Raw genomic sequence first — 17,768 nt, 5'->3', positions numbered from 1 at the left:
CCCGCCATGACATCACCCCGCCATGACATCACCCCGCCATGACATCACCCCGACATGACATCACCCCGCCATGACATCACCCCGCCATGACATCACCCCGACATGACATCACCCCGCCATGACATCATCCCGCCATGACATCATCCCGACATGACATCACCCCGCCATGACATCACCCCGCCATGACATCACCCCGCCATGACATCATCCCGCCATGACATCACCCCGCCATGACATCATCCCGCCATGACATCACCCCGCCATGACATCATCCCGACATGACATCACCCCGACATGACATCACCCCGCCATGACATCATCCCGACAGACGGACACAGGAGACAAAGTTCACCCTCATCAGCTTTATTGTCCCCGTGCAGCAGATCCTGATTCCCTAACCCTTTCATACTGAGAGCGCCGTATTCTCCACATTATAAGGTCATCGAACAGACGCTGCAGTCGAGGCTGGGCTCACGTTAAGGACCGCCTCTAACTTCACTGATGCTAAGTTAGCGTGCTAGCACGAGTAGCATCCAGCTGCAGACCCGGAGCACGAGCCTCTCACTTAAAAAAAACTTTTACTTATGACAAGTGAGGGGCTTGTGTCAGGTGAGGGGCTTGTGTCAGGTGAGGGGCTTGTGTCAGGTGAGGGGCTTGTGTCAGGTGAGGGGCTTGTGTGAGGTGAGGGGCTTGTGTCAGGTGAGGGGCCTGTGTCAGGTTAGGGGCTCGTGCTCCGGGTCTGCAGCTGGACAGCATCGTGCTAGCGCTGTTGCCTTCAGTGGAACAGTGATCGTACGGACGCGTCTTCTTGCTGCTCTCACTGTTGGAGTTTGTCCTCCAGCTGCAGCCGTCTCGCTCTGTTCCCTCTGAACTCTGTTTAGTCTTCTTTACTCGGCGCAGGTCGTCTTGTTGCTTCCATTGATTGGTTCATGTTCAACTCTCTGGCTGCTGCTCTATTCCCGTGTTCTACTGCGTGACTAATGGCCTTGAGTGTAAACTCTGCGTCGTAAGCGTGTCTCTTAACAGGAGCCATTTTGGGCTCTTTACACAAACACACACATGGAAATGAAACGGCACGCTTCACGCAGTCGTATATCTCAACATGCACCGCGCGTTACTTCTTCTACGGGGGAAAATAGAGTCGGCGGCTGCTCACCGTAGTTGGAGACCTGTTGTGGCTCAATATTGGTCCATTTATAAGGAGCACCGGATTATAAGGCGCACTGAGACATGTGGAGGTTTTTAGGTGCACCTATAGTGCGGAGAATACGGGACAAGTTTCATAAGAGACACAGAAAGAAACCACGATATTCTGCTGGACGTTGGTCCTGGAGTTACATCACAGGGCGGATCTTCATGCTGAAGGTCTTCAGGGAGTAGTAATAACCTTTCCAATGGTACCAACTCACTCCGACGGCGTCGCTCCTGCCGTCAGCCCCCCACAGATAAACCCCGTTGGCGTTTGTCAGGAAGCAGTTATTGAACCAGAACGCCGCCCGGAACTCTTTGGCGCAGTGTTTGTTTGAAGAGTCCTGGTCTTTATCGAACGTGGAGAACTTCTGTCCGTCGTGAATCTTCAGGGAGTTCCCTACAGAAACACAAACAAATATAAATATAGATGTTTATTTAATTGTCTTCTTCTTCAGTGTCAGCCGGACTGACGGCAGCAGCCATCACCAGCACGCCGATCTCTGATCCACTTCATGTTTCCTGAGTTAATCTACAAACTCCTCCACACACACGAGAGGTCATCGCCATTAAATCAGGTCAAAACGATGAATCCTGCTTTAAGCAGAACGCGGCGTCCGTCTGTCTGCAGACGACAGACCGACCTGAACCTACCAAACGGTCACTTGGGGACAAATTCTGCATAATTGAGTTTGAAGACTCTCTTTGGTGTCTGAGCTTAAGCCTCACTGACAGTATTCACTGCAGTCAATGAAGTCTCAGGGCGCCCTCCCACTGTGCCTCCGTCACAGGTTAGAGCGCCCTCCCACTGTGCCCCCGTCACAGACTTAGTGCGCCCTCCCACTGTGCCTCCGTCACAGGTTAGAGCGCCCTCCCACTGTGCCTCCGTCACAGACTTAGTGCGCCCTCCCACTGTGCGTGCGTCCCGTGCCCCGTGCTTTAGGGTCCTTGTCCCCCCCTCCAGGCCCGTTTGTACTCACACTACCTGGGCCTCGGAGAATGCTTCTTGCTGCCTATACGTCATCACGCCGTAACACGTCACACGCATTGATGACGTCATGGCGATGCGTGGCTTTGTTTCCAGATCTTTCCGTAGACCTCTGAGTTTTTGTGCGTCTTGTCGACTGTTTTTGAATCTTTTCATCGACCAAATCTGCAGTAAACACTCCACCTCCGCATCACACCAACGTGAACCTTTCACCGCCATTGTTTGAAATGTCCGCGCATGGTCCCTCCTTCTTTTTTCTACGTCCCAACAGGCGCACAGGAAATGACCTCAGAACCGCCGTAGGCCTCGTGCTCGTACACGTGCGCACGCTCGTGCTCGTACTCGTACACGTGCAAACGTGCTTTACTAAAGCCCACCTCTCCCAAACGGGCCGTGGACGGCAAGCGTGCCGCTCCTAGACGTGGTACGGTTGCACTCACACTGGTCAAAGGAACCAGACATTAGCCGTGACACGTGCTGGGGCACGGCACGGAGGAACAGTGGGAGGGGGACCTAGGACACAGTCTCTGACTCCATGGGAGCTTTGGGGCAGGATGTGTGCTGTGGAACTGGAGCTGCTCCAGTGCCCTTAGGGGGTTCTAGGCCTGACGTGGTACCTTCCAGTGGAGGGTGGCCCGTTATCATCCATCTATATAAAACCTGTTCTGACCCACAGCTGTCTACAGACCCCACCCCCCCACCCCGTTCTCTGATCGTGCTCCAGGTATTGAGCCTTTTGTGTTGGACCCCAGTGACACTGTGTTGTTTGCCTCCACTGGAATATTTCTTCAGTTCGTTCCAAAGGATCACTGTCATCGTACCCTGGGTGTGTCTGCCAGGAAAGGCTCGACGGGGCCCTCCCCTCCAGCACTTCTCTGTCTACAGACGGGAATCCAGAACCGGTTCCAGCTCACTCATCTTTTGGAATGAATAACAAATAAAGTACAGTGAGTCAACCTCCACTGGCTCACCTGCTCCTCCATCAGTGAATCCAGACACATGCAGCACATATCCTTCAGATTCTGCACCGACGGAGAACGAGGAGTACCGAGCGAACGCTTTGTTCCCCTCAAAGTCCTCCATGTCCACCAGCAGCTCATACCTACACGCTCTCGTCAGGTGGTGGATGTTTTCAAGACCTGTGCAGAAACAAGTGCACCCCAACATTTATGCAACCGTTTCTGACTAACATCTCTGTTGGTGTGGCGTGCGTTCTCACCGAGCCAGTACTCTCCTGCAGCGCTGCCAAAGCCAGCCTTGTAGTGTTCCCAGGGCCTGTAGAAGTTCACCGAGCCGTCCATCCTCCTCTGCATCACCTGGGGGACGGGACGGAGGGCAACCAGCTAAATGTTCCACACAGCAACGTTTTTACTGGTGTGTGATTTATTGCAAAGGTGGTACAGGAAGTGACATTGACTTCAGTTACTCACGGTCCAGCCTCCCCGGTCTGTTTCCATGTCACAGTGCACCTACACACAGACACAGTCATTGCAACACATGCAGTCAGGGCGACTTCTAATAGCACTGCTGTAACTGCTGAGACGACTTGTATCTGTTGTGTCTGAAGCATCAGATCTCACTGTCGTCAACACTCTTATCATCTAAAGGTCGTCTCAGAGAGGAAGAAGTGTACCTCCACACCAGACGTGGATCCAACAGGATAGATGGTGTACACTCCACTGGGGATGCCGTCATAGAGATACACTTCACTGCAGTCCCTGGGTTGGGAGAGGGTCAGGCAGCCGGTCAAGACCGGGGCCAGGAGGAGGACGAGGACTGACAGCGGCTGGAACAGAGGAGTTTGACTCTTAAAGGGTGTTTTAACAGTTTGGCCTCTGGTGTCATGCGCGGGTCGTCCCTGCAGCAACCACCTCATCTGTTCATGTCACCAGTGTCTTTGCAGTGTCACAGAAGTGTGAGATCATGAAACATCAGTTCACAGACTTACCTTCATTGTCAGAGTTCTGTCTGATGCTCTGAAACACAACAGAAGAAAAACACTTGGGTCAGAAGATTCTGTTGAAGTTCAGGCTCGGACAAAGAACGCGTGCGTCCGCCGGTCGGACGGTGGGCGGGACTTGTTCACCAACATTCTCGTTCTACAGCTCAACAGCACGCAAACATGTGTTCATGAGAGAAATGTGCAGCACAGTCACAGAGTATGGATCATATGTGATGTGGCTCGTTCCAGAGCAGGTACTGACGCTCTGCTATCGTCCGCTAGTGATTCACTTCGACCCACAACGACTGAATTAAAGTCCCCCGCTGGACTGACCTTTAAAGCTGAAGCTCGGCTCTGATTGGTGGAACCCGTTGATGCCTTTAGAGGTCGACGACCTGTGATAAATCACTTTTGCACACATGGTCTGTCTCATTGTGACGTCAGGAGAAAGCGACAGTTTCACTAAATATGAAAAAGGAACTTGTTTTTCAAGGAGAGTTACGGACTTCAGCTTTAAAGGTCAGTCCACCGGGGGACGTCCTCCAGTCTCTAATATCTGATATATTAATATATATATATATATACAGTATATCTGACATCACCACGGAGGAGGTCACGGTCGAAAGCGTTTGGTACGGACACACAGAGCAGCCGTGCATGAGGCCGAGGGCTGTGGCGTCCATGTGCAGGAGAGTTCACTGAGCTCGCAGCAGCAGGTTCATGCAGCTCACGTGCAATTTTTAAATATCGATGCAGTTCACTACAATGTTACAAAGTGTTCACACCCTTCAGCCCAAATTATGGTAAACTCAGTCATTTTGGGTCGAAGTAAATCACAATAAGCTGATTTCTCCGTCTCCTGGTCGGGTGCTTACCTGTCTGAACTCACCTGCAGGTCCACCTGAAGAGACTTTGTGACTCCAGAGGAAACGAACCGCTCCTTCAGTTTGTCGCACTCTCACAGCGTCTGTACTTATATCTGCAGACGACACTGTGATGTCCCTCCGGTCCAACCAATCAGCGACCAGGCTGTGGCACAGGTGGGAGTTTCTCTTTGTTTCCAGTGTCCTGCTGAGTGTCCACGTCTACAACCGACCGTTTCCTGTCACTCCACCTGGTTAACATGCCCCCCCCCCCCCGTGTTGTTCGTTGAGTCTAACTGAAGTTGAATCATCAGAAACTACTTTGCACTTGTATGATGAGGATCCTACTTTTGTGTGAAACTCTCTTTATGATGTTTGTTCCGACACAAATGTGACGTCACCGCCACAAATCAGGACACTCGCTGAAGTGACACAGGTTCAAATACCTGACAGAACGGGTCCGACCAGGACGCCTCAGGACCGCGTGACACAGGGACTTTTTCAAGCAAGATAACAAACCAAACATCCAGGTGTTGTTGTTGTTGTTTCTGAGGAATGAAGGGAGGCGGGTCATGTGTCTCACTTGTGACCTGCACTTTGTAGTTCAGCCATCTAATGTAGTGACTGATGCGAGCAATGCTCTCACATGGGTTCGTCTGTGCACGACAAGATGGTGGCGCCACGTGAGGTCGAGGCTTCACGTGAGGTCGAGGCTTCACGTGAGGTCAGGGCTTCACGTGAGGTCGGGGCTTCACGTGAGGTTGAGGTTGAGGCTTCACGTGAGGTCGAGGTTTCATGTGAGGTCGGGGCTTCACGTGAGGTCGGGGCTTCACGTGAGGTCGGGGCTTCACGTGAGGTCGAGGTTTAGGCTTCACGTGAGGTCGAGGCTTCACGTGAGGTTGAGGCTTCACGTGAGGTTGAGGTTGAGGCTTCACGTGAGGTCGAGGCTTCACGTGAGGTCGAGGCTTCACGTGAGGTCGAGGCTTCACGTGAGGTCGAGGTTGAGGCTTCACGTGAGGTCGAGGCTTCACGTGAGGTCGGGGCTTCACGTGAGGTTGAGGTCGAGGCTTCACGTGAGGTCGAGGCTTCACGTGAGGTCGGGGCTTCACGTGAGGTTGAGGTCGAGGCTTCACGTGAGGTCCAGGCTTCACGTGAGGTCCAGGCTTCACTTGAGGTCCAGGCTTCACGTGAGGTTGAGGTCGAGGCTTCACGTGAGGTCGAGGCTTGACGTGAGGTTGAGGCTTCACCTGAGGTTGAGGCTTCACGTGAGGTCGAGATGAGGCTTCACCTGAGGTTGAGGCTTCACGTGAGGTTGAGGCTTCACGTGAGGTTGAGGCTTCACGTGAGGTTGAGGCTTCACGTGAGGTCGGGGCTTCACGTGAGGTCGAGGTTGAGGCTTCACGTGAGGTCCAGGCTTCACGTGAGGTCGAGGCTTCACATGAGATCGGGGCTTCACGTGAGGTCGAGGTTGAGGCTTCACATGAGGTTGAGGCTTCACGTGAGGTCGGGGCTTCACGTGAGGTCGAGGTTGAGGCTTCACGTGAGGTCGAGGTCGAGGCTTCACGTGAGGTTGAGGTTGAGACTCAGTCATATTTGAGGCTGTTGAGAGAGAAAGGGTCGGTGTGTGGATCTCTTCCTTCATCTCTCTTCATATAAACACACTCTGTCGTGTTCACAGTGGAGTCAGCTTCATTCTCAGCTGCGGTGACGTGTTTCCTCTCTCTCTCAGTCTCTCACTCCGAGGAGCAGGACCCAGCTGCAGACACGGACACAGAGGGAGATTCAAACAGATGTTTAATCAACGAAGACGAGAAACAAACAAAAACCAGAGTACGGGAAAACAGGAGCAGGGTCCGGGTGGAGAACAGGGTCCGGGTGGAGACCAGGGTCCGGGTGGAGACCAGGGTCCAGGTGGAGAACAGGGTCCGGGTGGAGAACAGGGTCCGGGTGGAGACCAGGGTCCGGTTGGAGAACAGGGTCCGGGTGGAGACCAGGGTCCGGGTGGAGAACAGGGTCCGGGTTGAGACCAGGGTCCCGGTGGAGAACAGGGGGAAACCAAACACGGGGATCAGGAGACGAACACGGACTGATGGAAAACAGGAACTCTGGAAACTACAACAAAAGAGACAAAGACACGATGAACACGAGACAAAAGAACGGGAACACGATCATCAGGAGGAGGCAACCAAGAGAGGCACGAACCACCACACAGCAACAACGGTCTGTCACCGGACGTGGGTCACGAGGAGACGAGCCACAGCTGGAGGAACCTTCAAGGTTTATGGGAAAGGTTCTATGCCCCTGGAGAGGCCTCCCTGATCTGAACCCCAGCGTCTGGTGTTAGACTTGTGTGCTGGTCCTGGATCCTCTTTAACAAACACCATGTTGGAACAGAAGGAGGCTCAGAAGTGGACCTGGTTCCAGAGCACACTAGGCCAAAGGTCCAGGAGTAAAAGAACAATCGGAGCCACGTTTGTGTAGTTTCTTTATTTTGCATCATGAAACAGTTCATCACAGAGTTTACCCACAATCCTCTCTGCTCCAGAGTTTACCCACAATCCTCTCTGCTCCAGAGTTTACCCACAATCCTCTCTGCTCATCACAGAGTTTACCCACAATCCTCTCTGCTCCAGAGTTTACCCACAATCCTCTCTGCCTCTCACAGCCTCGCACTCCGTCACGATTAGCAAACGCACACCAACTCTGTCCAAACACGTGTGGACGTTGATTCTTGTTCCTGGTATAAAAATAACTTCTAAGTGCTGCACACACTTTAATACTGTCACAGCGCCGATGCCGCGGAACTCTCCGGAGACACGACGGCGAGCAGGATCTGCGTGAGCTCGCCACCATCGGGAGAATGCGTCACGCTAGCAGAACTCTGTAAACACACAGGGAAATCCTTTAATGCAGGTTTTGATCGTCGACGTCAACGCTCTTCCTCATCCGGAGCTGTGGTCGCTAGTGTTAGCCTTGCTAACAAAGCTAGCATTAGCGAGCTATTGCTAGCTGGAAACTTAAAGTGATGTTCCAGCGTTAAATCCTCCTCCAGGGTCTTTGTCTGCACTTTAATCCTCAGTAACCATGGAGACAGTTTTTATTAAGGTAGAAATCCAGGAGAGATGCTAACAGCCGGACGTGGCTAACAGTGGTTAGCTCGGGGCAGCACGGTGAAGGCATTCAAAGGTCTTTTTTTAACCACTAATGCTGCTGAAAATAACAGCAAACCTCTGCAGCAGCATGAGAAGAGTCCCTACACACACACACACACACACACACACACACACACACACACACACACACACACACACACACACACACACACACACACACACACACACACACACACACACACACACACACACACACACATGAGAAGAGTCCCTACACACACAACAAAGCGTCATCAGCGTAGTTAGTGAAGCCAGAGTTTATTAAAGAGTGTTTTAAAGACTTACCTACTGGCCCCTGCACCAGCTCCTCTCATAGTAAAGTCCATTACAGTGGAAGGAGCCCATTGGTGCTTTGTTGTGTGTGTAGGGACTCTTCTCATGTGTGTGTGTGTGTGTGTGTGTGTGTGTGTGTGTGTGTGTGTGTGTGTGTGTGTGTGTGTGTGTGTGTGTGTGTGTGTGTGTGTGTGTGTGTGTGTGTGTGTGTGTGTGTGTGTGTGTGTGTGTGTGTGTGTGTGTGTGTGTGTGTGTGTGTGTGTAGGGACTCTTCTCATGCTGCTGCAGAGGTTTGCTGTTATTTTCAGCAGCATTAGTGGTTAAAAAAGACCTTTGAATGCCTTCACCGTACTGCCCCGAGCTAACCACTGTTAGCCACGTAGCATCTCTCCTGGATGTCTCCATGGTTACTGAGGATGAAAGTGCAGAAAACCTCCGGATGAATGAAAGCCCCGCCCTCTTTTCCAAATATGGTCACGTCCCGTTCCAAAAAACCAAGATGGCGACGACCACGATGCCAAACTGGAGGCTTCAAAAACCGGACATCTCGGTCCGAGGTTCCAAACCGACCTTCGGGGAAACGTTAGCATCGCTGCGTCGTGGATGGAAGTTAGCGCAGATGTTTGACCGTGAACGTCAGGTGACGGTTCGATGCCCTTGTGTGGCGGCAGCTTCCAACGACACGTGAACGTGAAAGAAGCTCAAAGGTGAAAAGAGCTGAAGCCGTTTCTGACGTTTCCGTAGAAACCCTCGACGGCTAAAAACTACAAAGTCACAGTTTGGAGAACTACAAAGTCCAGAAGGCCTCAAAAGAGTTTCCATTTTAAAATCCAACCGTTAAAAAAGGAACGAGTCAGACACTTAAGGAGACCGTTAAGTTTAGTCACTAAAGGTGACGGTTAAGTTTAGACGACTAAAGGAGACGGTTAAGTTTAGTCTCTAAAGGAGACCGTTAAGTTTAGTCTAAAGGAGACGGTTAAGTTTAGTCTCTAAAGGAGACGGTTAAGTTTAGTCTCTAAAGGAGACGGTTAAGTTTAGACACTAAAGGAGACGGTTAAGTTTAGACACTAAAGGAGACGGTTAAGTTTAGACGATTAAAGGAGACGGTTAAGTTTAGACTCTAAAGGAGCCGGTTAAGTTTAGTCACTAAAGGAGACGGTTAAGTTTAGTCACTAAAGGAGACGGTTAAGTTTAGACACTAAAGGAGACCGTTAAGTTTAGTCTAAAGGAGACGGTTAAGTTTAGTCTCTAAAGGAGACGGTTAAGTGTCGGCGAAGGTTAAGTTGATTCAGCGATGATGTAAGAAGAAAGAAAAAAGATGGCGTGAGGAATTTGTTTCAGGGCGAGCGACGAGTCCGGAACGTTTTCAGCAGCGTTTTTTCAAACGTGTCCACGGCGAGGCCGGGGTCCGCGGCGAGGCCGGGGTCCGCGGCGAGGCCGGGGTCCGCGGCGAGGCCGAGGTCCACGGCGAGGCCGGGGTCCACGGCGAGGCCGGGGTCCGCGGCGAGGCCGGGGTCCACGGCGAGGCCGAGGTCCACGGCGAGGCCGGGGTCCAGGGCGAGGCCGGGGTCCAGGGCGAGGCCGAGGTCCGCGGCGAGGCCGGGGTCCGCGGCGAGGCCGAGGTCCACGGCGAGGCCGGGGTCCACGGCGGTTGGTCCTCGTGGGAAACCTCCCTCCTAGAAGACGCCGTACCCGTCGCTGTGGCGCGTGGCCACGGCGAAGGCGGGGTACCCCTCATAGGTGGCGTAGGCGGTCAGGTCCTGACCCAGGGTCACCGCCTGCTTCGCCGCGGCGCTCGCCAGCGTGTAACCTGCACAGACACATTAAAGGAACATGAGAAAGAAAATGAATCATAATTATTTAAATACATTTATTTCCTTGATTATTAATATGAATTATTATCGGGCCTCGTGCCGCGCTGGCAGCTGATTGGACGATGGCGGCGCCCTCTGCAGGAAGTCTCTGCACTTCCTGTGTGTGAGTCTGAGGAGGCGGAGAGAGTGACGGGGTACGGACCTTCACATACCTGGGAAGGCGACCGAGGCCACGGCGGCCGCAGGCGCACAGCCGGCGTCGGCGGCGCCCTCTGTCTGCAGGCCGAGCGTCTGCAGGGCGTGCTCAGCGGCGTGCACCTTCGCTTCCTCCACCGCCGCGCACAGTTTGGTGGGTGTGAAGGGGTGACTGCAGACACGGAGGACGGGTCAGAGTGTGTGTGTGTGTGTGTGTGTGTGTGTGTGTGTGTGTGTGTGTGTGTGTGTGTGTGTGTGTGTGTGTGTGTGTGTGTGTGTGTGTGTGTGTGTGTGTGTGTGTGTGTGTGTGTGTGTGTGTGTGTGTGTGTGTGTGTGTGTGTGTGTGTGTGTGTGTGTCTTACACGGTCGGGTGCTGCGACGCCAGCGCGGGGACGGCGACCTTATACAGGAAGAGCTGCCTCTGGTCCGGGCCGATGGCGGAGTGGAGCTGATACACGGGCTGACCCCAGTTATTCTTCTGACACAGCTCCTCCAGAACCTGACACACACACACACACACACACACACACACACACACACACACACACACACACACACACACACACACACACACACACACACACACACACACACACACACACACACACACACACACACACACACACACACACACACACACACACACACACACACACACACAGGTTCTCATGTGTCGTCGTTCTCCCAAAAGCAACTGGACTTGGTTCTTTGTCAGAAAGACGTTTCACCTCTGATCCAAGAGGCTTCATCAGTTCATGTACGCATCTGACCAGGACCAGGACCAGGACCAGGACCAGGCTGGGACTGGACCAGGACCAGGACCAGGACCAGGACCAGGCTGGGACTGGACCAGGACCAGGACCAGGACCAGGCTGGGACTCGACCAGGACCAGGACCAGGACCAGGACAGGACCAGGCTGGGACTGGACCAGGACCAGGACCAGGCTGGGACTGGACCAGGACCGGGACCAGGCTGGGACTGGTCCAACTAAGGGCGCCCTCCCACTGTTCCTCCGTTCCGTGCCCCAGCACGTGTCACGGCTAAAGTCTGGTTCCTTTGACCAGTGTGAGTGCAACCGTACCACGTCTAGGAGCGGCACGCTTGCCGTCCACGGCCCGTTTGGGAGAGGTGGGCTTTAGTAAAGCACGTTTGCACGTGTGCGAGCACGAGCGTGCGCACGTGTACGAGCACGAGGCCTACGGCGGCTCTGAGGTCATTTCCTGTGCGCCTGTTGGGACGTAGAAAAAAGAAGGAGGGACCATGCGCGGACATTTCAAACAATGGCGGTGAAAGGTTCACGTTGGTGTGATGCGGAGGTGGAGTGTTTACTGCAGATTTGGTCGATGAAAAGATTCAAAAACAGTCGACAAGACGCACAAAAACTCCGAGGTCTACGGAAAGATCTGGAAACAAAGCCACGCATCGCCATGACGTCATCAATGCGTGTGACGTGTTACGGCGTGATGACGTATAGGCAGCAAGAAGCATTCTCCGAGGCCCAGGTAGTGTGAGTACAAACGGGCCTGGAGGGGGGGACAAGGACCCTAAAGCACGGGGCACGGGACGGAGGAACAGTGGGAGGGCGTACTCTAACCTCCCACAGGTCGATGATGTCACTGGAACCCTTTGTGCTTTGTCGTTAGAGTGACAGTCGATGGTGGAAGTAGGTCTGGACTTGGTTAGTGCTGGCCCTGGTCCTGGTCCTGGTCCTGGTCCAGTCCCAGCCTGGTCCAGCCTGGTCCTGGTCCAGCCTGGTCCTGGTCCTGGTCCTGGTCCTGGTCAGATGTGTACATGAACTGATGAAGCCTCTTGGATCAGAGGTGAAACGTCTTCCTGACAAAGAACCAAGTCCAGTTGCTTTGGACTGGGTCAAAGTCCTGACGGCGGTGGTTCTCGGGTGCTCGGGTGTTCGGGTGCTCGGATGGCTGGGTGCCCGGGTGCTCGTGTGCTCGGGTGCCCGGTACTCGGGTGCTCGGGTGCTCGGGTGCGTGGGTGCTCGGGTGCTCGGGTGCTCAGGTGCATGGGTGCCCGGGTGCTCGGGTGCTCAGGTGCGTGGGTGCTCGGGTGCCCGGGTGCTCGGGTGCAGGTACCTGTGGTGCAGGTTTGACGGCGGCGGCCTTCAGGCTCATGGCGGCGGGGTTCATCGGGGTCAGCTCCATGCCCGGCAGCAGGTCGAACAGCTTCTCCTCCGCCTGCTTGTCCACCTTCAGGCCGTAGGAGGCGCCGCCGGCTCCGCCCATGGCTCCCACCCCGGCGGCGTAGGCCAGGTACCCCCGCCCGCCCAGACCCCGCACCCCGGCAGCCCCTACAGGTACAGTCATGTAAATTTCTACAGGAAACCGAAAAGGCAGTGAAATCAATCAAATCACGGGAAATCAAGATTCATTCAAGAGTCAGTTTTTAAATTTAACATTTCATTTCAAAAGGTTTTGATTCTTAAACGATCGACAAATGTTTACAAACGCTCGTTAATTCATCCTGATTGGACACAGTTGGACTCGGATCAGGATCCGTCCACGACCACGGGAGCAGGTCCGTCCTCACCTCTGACAGACGGCGTCCGGATCAGTCCTCGTCCTCCGATGTGAGCTTTGGCCGCCGGGAAGCGGAACTGCCCGGGGATGGCGGCGTAGGCCTGGGGGGCGTAAAAGACGGGCGGACCGAGATACGCCGCTGACGGGTCGTAGACCTGGAGGAGGACGAGGAGGAAGAGGAGGACACTTTATATCCTCTTTCTTATCAATCACAGGGTACAGGGACCTGATCCAGGGTACAGGGGCCTGATCCAGGGTACAGGGACCTGATCCAGGGTACAGGGACCTGATCCAGGGTACAGGGACCTGATCCAGGGTACAGGGGCCTGATCCAGGGTACAGGGACCTGATCCTAGTCAACAGGGACCTGATCCAGGGTACAGGGGCCTGGTCCAGGGTACAGGGACCTGATTCAGGGTACAGGGACCTGATCCAGGGTACAGGGACCTGATCCTAGTCAACAGGGACCTGATCCTAGTCAACAGGGACCTGATCCAGGGTACAGGGACCTGATCCAGGGTACAGGGACCTGATCCTAGTCAACAGGGACCTGATCCTAGTTTACAGAGACCTGATCCAGGGTACAGGGACCTGATCCAGGGTACAGGGGCCTGATCCAGGGTACAGGGACCTGATCCTAGTCAACAGGGACCTGATCCTAGTCAACAGGGACCTGATCCTAGTTTACAGGGACCTGATCCAGGGTACAGGGACTTGTTCAGTCTACAGGGGCTTGATCGCAGTCTACAGGGACCTGATCCTAGTCAACAGGGACCTGATCCAGGGTACAGGAACCTGATCGCAGTCTACAGGAACTTGATTCCAGTCTGCAAGGACCTGATCCAAGTCCACAGGGACCTGATCCAGAGTACAGGGACGAGGTCTTTCTCTTCTGGACTCATGTGGGCCTGCTGTGGGTGTTGGGGGGGCGTACCTGGCCCAGCGTGTAGGCAGCGTAGTCCGTCTGCACCAGAGATCCTCCTCGCCCTCCGGTCCCTCTGGTGTAACGGACGTAACTGTCTTTGTCCACCGGCTTGGCCAGCGTCACCTCGATGGGGGAGCCGTCCACCACCTGCAGGGGGGAGGACGTTCACTCAGGACTCAAACCCCCGGCTTCAGTAAAAGAACCGACAGCACGCCGTGAAATCACTCACCTTCCCGTTGAGGGCTTTCATGGCGTTGATGGCGTCTTCTCTCTGAGTGAAGTGGACGAAGGCGTAGTCTCGGATCTTCTTCACTCGCTCCACTGCACCTGAGGCGCAACAAACCAACGTGTGGGTGGTACCTGGTCTGGTCCTGTTAGTGTACCTGGTCTGGTCCTGTTAGTGTACCTGGTCTGGTCCTGTTAGAGTACCTGGTCTGGTCCTGTTAGAGTACCTGGTCTGGTCCTGTTAGTGTACCTGGTCTGGTCCTGTTAGAGTACCTGGTCTGGTCCTGTTAGAGTACCTGGTCTGGTCCTGTTAGTGTACCTGGTCTGGTCCTGTTAGAGTACCTGGTCTGGTCCTGTTGCAGTACCTGGTCTGGTCCTGTTAGTGTACCTGGTCTGGTCCTGTTAGAGTACCTGGTCTGGTCCTGTTAGAGAAACCTGGTCTAGTCCTGTTGCAGTACCTGGTCTGGTCCTGTTGCAGTACCTGGTCTGGTCCTGTTGCAGTACCTGGTCTGGTCCTGTTGCAGTACCTGGTCTGGTCCTGTTAGAGTACCTGGTCTGGTTCTGTTAGAGTACCTGGTCTGGTCCTGTTAGTGTACCTGGTCTGGCCCTGTTAGAGTACCTGGTCTGGTCCTGTTAGAGTACCGGGTCTGGTCCTGTTAGAGTACCTGGTCTGGTCCTGTTAGAGTACCTGGTCTGGTCCTGTTGCAGTACCTGGTCTGGTCCTGTTAGAGTACCTGGTCTGGTCCTGTTAGAGTACCGGGTCTGGTCCTGTTGCAGTACCTGGTCTGGTCCTGTTAGAGTACCTGGTCTGGTCCTGTTGCAGTACCTGGTCTGGTCCTGTTAGAGTACCTGGTCTGGTCCTGTTGCAGTACCTGGTCTGGTCCTGTTGCAGTACCTGGTCTGGTCCTGTTAGAGTACCTGGTCTGGTCCTGTTGCAGTACCTGGTCTGAGGCTGCTGAACTCCTTCTCGATGGTCTCCTCGCTGGTCTGCAGCATCAGGTTCCTGACGTACAGTATCTTCACGGTTGCCATGGTATCCTCGTCCACCTCCACCTCAGGCTCCGCCCAGTCCACGGCGATGGCGTGACCCCAGAGCTGGATCCGACCTGAGCCAGGAAAGGTAGGGTTCACTTTAAGGTTCTTATCATAGTGTTGGTGTTTATTTAGTGTCCTCTAGGAGCATAAACGTGTGCTAAAGTGTCCTCTAGGAGCATAAACGTGTGTTAAAGTGTCCTCTAGGAGCATAAACGTGTGTTAAAGTGTCCTCTAGGAGCATAAACGTGTGCTAAAGTGTCCTCTAGGAGCATAAACGTGTGTTAAAGTGTCCTCTAGGAGCATAAACGTGTGTTAAAGTGTCCTCTAGGAGCATAAACGTGTGCTAAAGTGTCCTCTAGGAGCATAAACGTGTGCTAAAGTGTCCTCTAGGAGCATAAACGTGTGCTAAAGTGTCCTCTAGGAGCATAAACGTGTGTTCAAGTGTCCTCTAGGAGCATAAACGTGTGCTAAAGTGTCCTCTAGGAGCATAAACGTGTGTTAAAGTGTCCTCTAGGAGCATAAACGTGTGTTAAAGTGTCCTCTAGGAGCATAAACGTGGGTTAAAGTGTCCTCTAGGAGCATAAACGTGTGCTAAAGTGTCCTCTAGGAGCATAAACGTGTGTTAAAGTGTCCTCTAGGAGCATAAACGTGTGTTAAAGTGTCCTCTTGGAACATAAACGTGTGTTAAAGTGTCCTCTAGGAGCATAAACATGTGCTAAAGTGTCCTCTAGGAGCATAAACGTGTGCTAAAGTGTCCTCTAGGAGCATAAACGTGTGCTAAAGTGTCCTCTAGGAGCATAAACGTGTGTTAAAGTGTCCTCTAGGAGCATAAACATGTGCTAAAGTGTCCTCTAGGAGCATAAACGTGTGCTAAAGTGTCCTCTAGGAGCCTAAACGTGTGTTAAAGTGTCCTCTAGGAGCATAAACGTGTGTTAAAGTGTCCTCTAGGAACATAAACGTGTGTTAAAGTGTCCTCTAGGAGCATAAACGTGTGTTAAAGTGTCCTCTTGGAGCATAAACGTGTGTTAAAGTGTCCTCTAGGAGCCTAAACGGTGTTAAAGTGTCCTCTAGGAGCATAAACGTGTGCTAAAGTGTCCTCTAGGAACATAAACGTGTGTTAAAGTGTCCTCTAGGAGCATAAACGTGTGTTAAAGTGTCCTCTAGGAGCATAAACGTGTGCTAAAGTGTCCTCTAGGAGCATAAACGTGTGTTAAAGTGTCCTCTAGGAGCATAAACGTGTGTTAAAGTGTCCTCTAGGAGCATAAACGTGTGTTAAAGTGTCCTCTAGGAGCCTAAACGGTGTTAAAGTGTCCTCTAGGAGCATAAACGGTGCTAAAGTGTCCTCTAGGAGCCTAAACGTGTGTTAAAGTCTCCTCTAGGAGCCTAAACGGTGTTAAAGTGTCCTCTAGGAGCATAAACGTGTGTTAAAGTGTCCTCTAGGAGCATAAACGTGTGTTAAAGTGTCCTCTAGGAGCATAAACGGTGTTAAAGTGTCCTCTAGGAGCTTGAACTGCAGAACGCCATGTCCTCCTCTAACACCTGTAGTCAGCAGGACGTATTCCCACCATGACTCAGCAGCTGCACTTCGCTCTGTGTTGCACAAACATGGTGCAGATCCACTTCCTGTGTGGAGTCGGTGGAACGTCTTATCACTGGAGCTTCAGGGAGACGCAGCTCTTTGGACGTGTTTATGGTTACACCGACCCAGTGACTCAGGCTGTGATTGGCTGCTGATAACCACGGCTTACAGTCGGTCAGACTTTGACATTTCCATGATGTATGTGTGACGTGTGTCCTCTAGGAGCATAAACGTGTTCTAAAGTGTCCTCTAGGAGCATAAACGTGTGTTAAAGTGTCCTCTAGGAGCATAAACGTGTGTTAAAGTGTCCTCTAGGAGCATAAACGTGTGTTAAAGTGTCCTCTAGGAGCATAAATGTGTGCTAAAGTGTCCTCTAGGAGCATAAACGTGTGTTAAAGTGTCCTCTAGGAGCATAAACGTGTTCTAAAGTGTCCTCTAGGAGCATAAACGTGTGTTAAAGTGTCCTCTAGGAGCATAAACGTGTGTTAAAGTGTCCTCTAGAAGCATTAACGTGTGTTAAAGTGTCCTCTAGGAGCATAAACGTGTGTTAAAGTGTCCTCTAGGAGCATAAACGTGTGTTAAAGTGTCCTCTAGGAGCATAAATGTGTGCTAAAGTGTCCTCTAGGAGCATAAACGTGTGTTAAAGTGTCCTCTAGGAGCATAAACGTGTGTTACAGTGTCCTCTAGGAGCATAAACGTGTGTTAAAGTGTCCTCTAGGAGCATAAACGTGTGTTAAAGTGTCCTCTAGGAGCATAAACGTGTGTTAAAGTGTCCTCTAGGAGCATAAACGTGTGTTAAAGTGTCCTCTAGGAGCATAAATGTGTGCTAAAGTGTCCTCTAGGAGCATAAACGTGTGCTAAAGTGTCCTCTAGGAGCATAAACGTGTGCTAAAGTGTCCTCTAGGAGCATAAATGTGTGCTAAAGTGTCCTCTAGGAGCATAAACGTGTGCTAAAGTGTCCTCTAGGAGCATAAACGTGTGTTAAAGTGTCCTCTAGGAGCATAAACGTGTGTTAAAGTGTCCTCTAGGAGCA

At 52.7% G+C, this 17,768-nt stretch overlaps 2 protein-coding genes across 3 annotated transcripts in view; both read right to left on the bottom strand.

Moving 5' to 3' along the window:
• Window positions 1-378: 378 nt before the first annotated feature.
• LOC310961060 (microfibril-associated glycoprotein 4-like) lies at window positions 379-5,637 on the bottom strand. 2 transcript variants are annotated; one of them, XM_083933000.1, is made up of 7 exons: window positions 5,008-5,637; window positions 4,125-4,152; window positions 3,810-3,962; window positions 3,607-3,645; window positions 3,396-3,492; window positions 3,148-3,315; window positions 379-1,588 (listed from the first exon to the last, which is right to left on the bottom strand). In XM_083933000.1, exons 2-7 carry the CDS (start codon window positions 4,128-4,130, stop codon window positions 1,335-1,337), a joined length of 717 nt encoding a protein of 238 aa, XP_083789126.1. In that variant the 5' UTR covers window positions 4,131-4,152; window positions 5,008-5,637; the 3' UTR covers window positions 379-1,334. The 2 variants fall into 2 exon arrangements, with proteins under 2 accessions (XP_083789126.1, XP_083789125.1); XM_083932999.1 differs by having other exon boundaries at window positions 4,994-5,634.
• A 4,466-nt stretch (window positions 5,638-10,103) lies between these two features.
• Window positions 10,104-17,768, bottom strand: part of a1cf (apobec1 complementation factor) — a gene marked incomplete at both ends in the record, with an annotated part of 10,425 nt that continues 2,760 nt past the window's right edge. Inside the window, 8 exons of the mRNA XM_083932993.1 lie at window positions 10,104-10,237; window positions 10,454-10,608; window positions 10,799-10,935; window positions 12,528-12,766; window positions 12,982-13,126; window positions 13,906-14,043; window positions 14,126-14,223; window positions 15,063-15,227. Coding sequence (XP_083789119.1) covers window positions 10,104-10,237; window positions 10,454-10,608; window positions 10,799-10,935; window positions 12,528-12,766; window positions 12,982-13,126; window positions 13,906-14,043; window positions 14,126-14,223; window positions 15,063-15,227 — 1,211 coding nt within the window. The remainder of the gene's footprint in view (window positions 10,238-10,453; window positions 10,609-10,798; window positions 10,936-12,527; window positions 12,767-12,981; window positions 13,127-13,905; window positions 14,044-14,125; window positions 14,224-15,062; window positions 15,228-17,768) is intronic.

Source organism: Echiichthys vipera (assembly GCF_963691815.1).
Source record: "Echiichthys vipera genome assembly, chromosome: 18".
Taxonomy (NCBI): Eukaryota; Metazoa; Chordata; class Actinopteri; order Perciformes; family Trachinidae; genus Echiichthys; species Echiichthys vipera.
Note: the sequence above shows the minus strand (reverse complement) of the source record. Positions and strands in the feature narration are given on the sequence as shown.

Coding starts and splice junctions, on each gene's coding strand:
- LOC310961060 (XM_083933000.1), bottom strand. Junction 3,493..3,606: donor CAGACCGGGGAGGCTGGACC/GTGAGTAACTGA, acceptor CCCGTCCCCCAG/GTGATGCAGAGGAGGATGGA. Junction 3,316..3,395: donor TGCAGGAGAGTACTGGCTCG/GTGAGAACGCAC, acceptor GTTTCTGCACAG/GTCTTGAAAACATCCACCAC.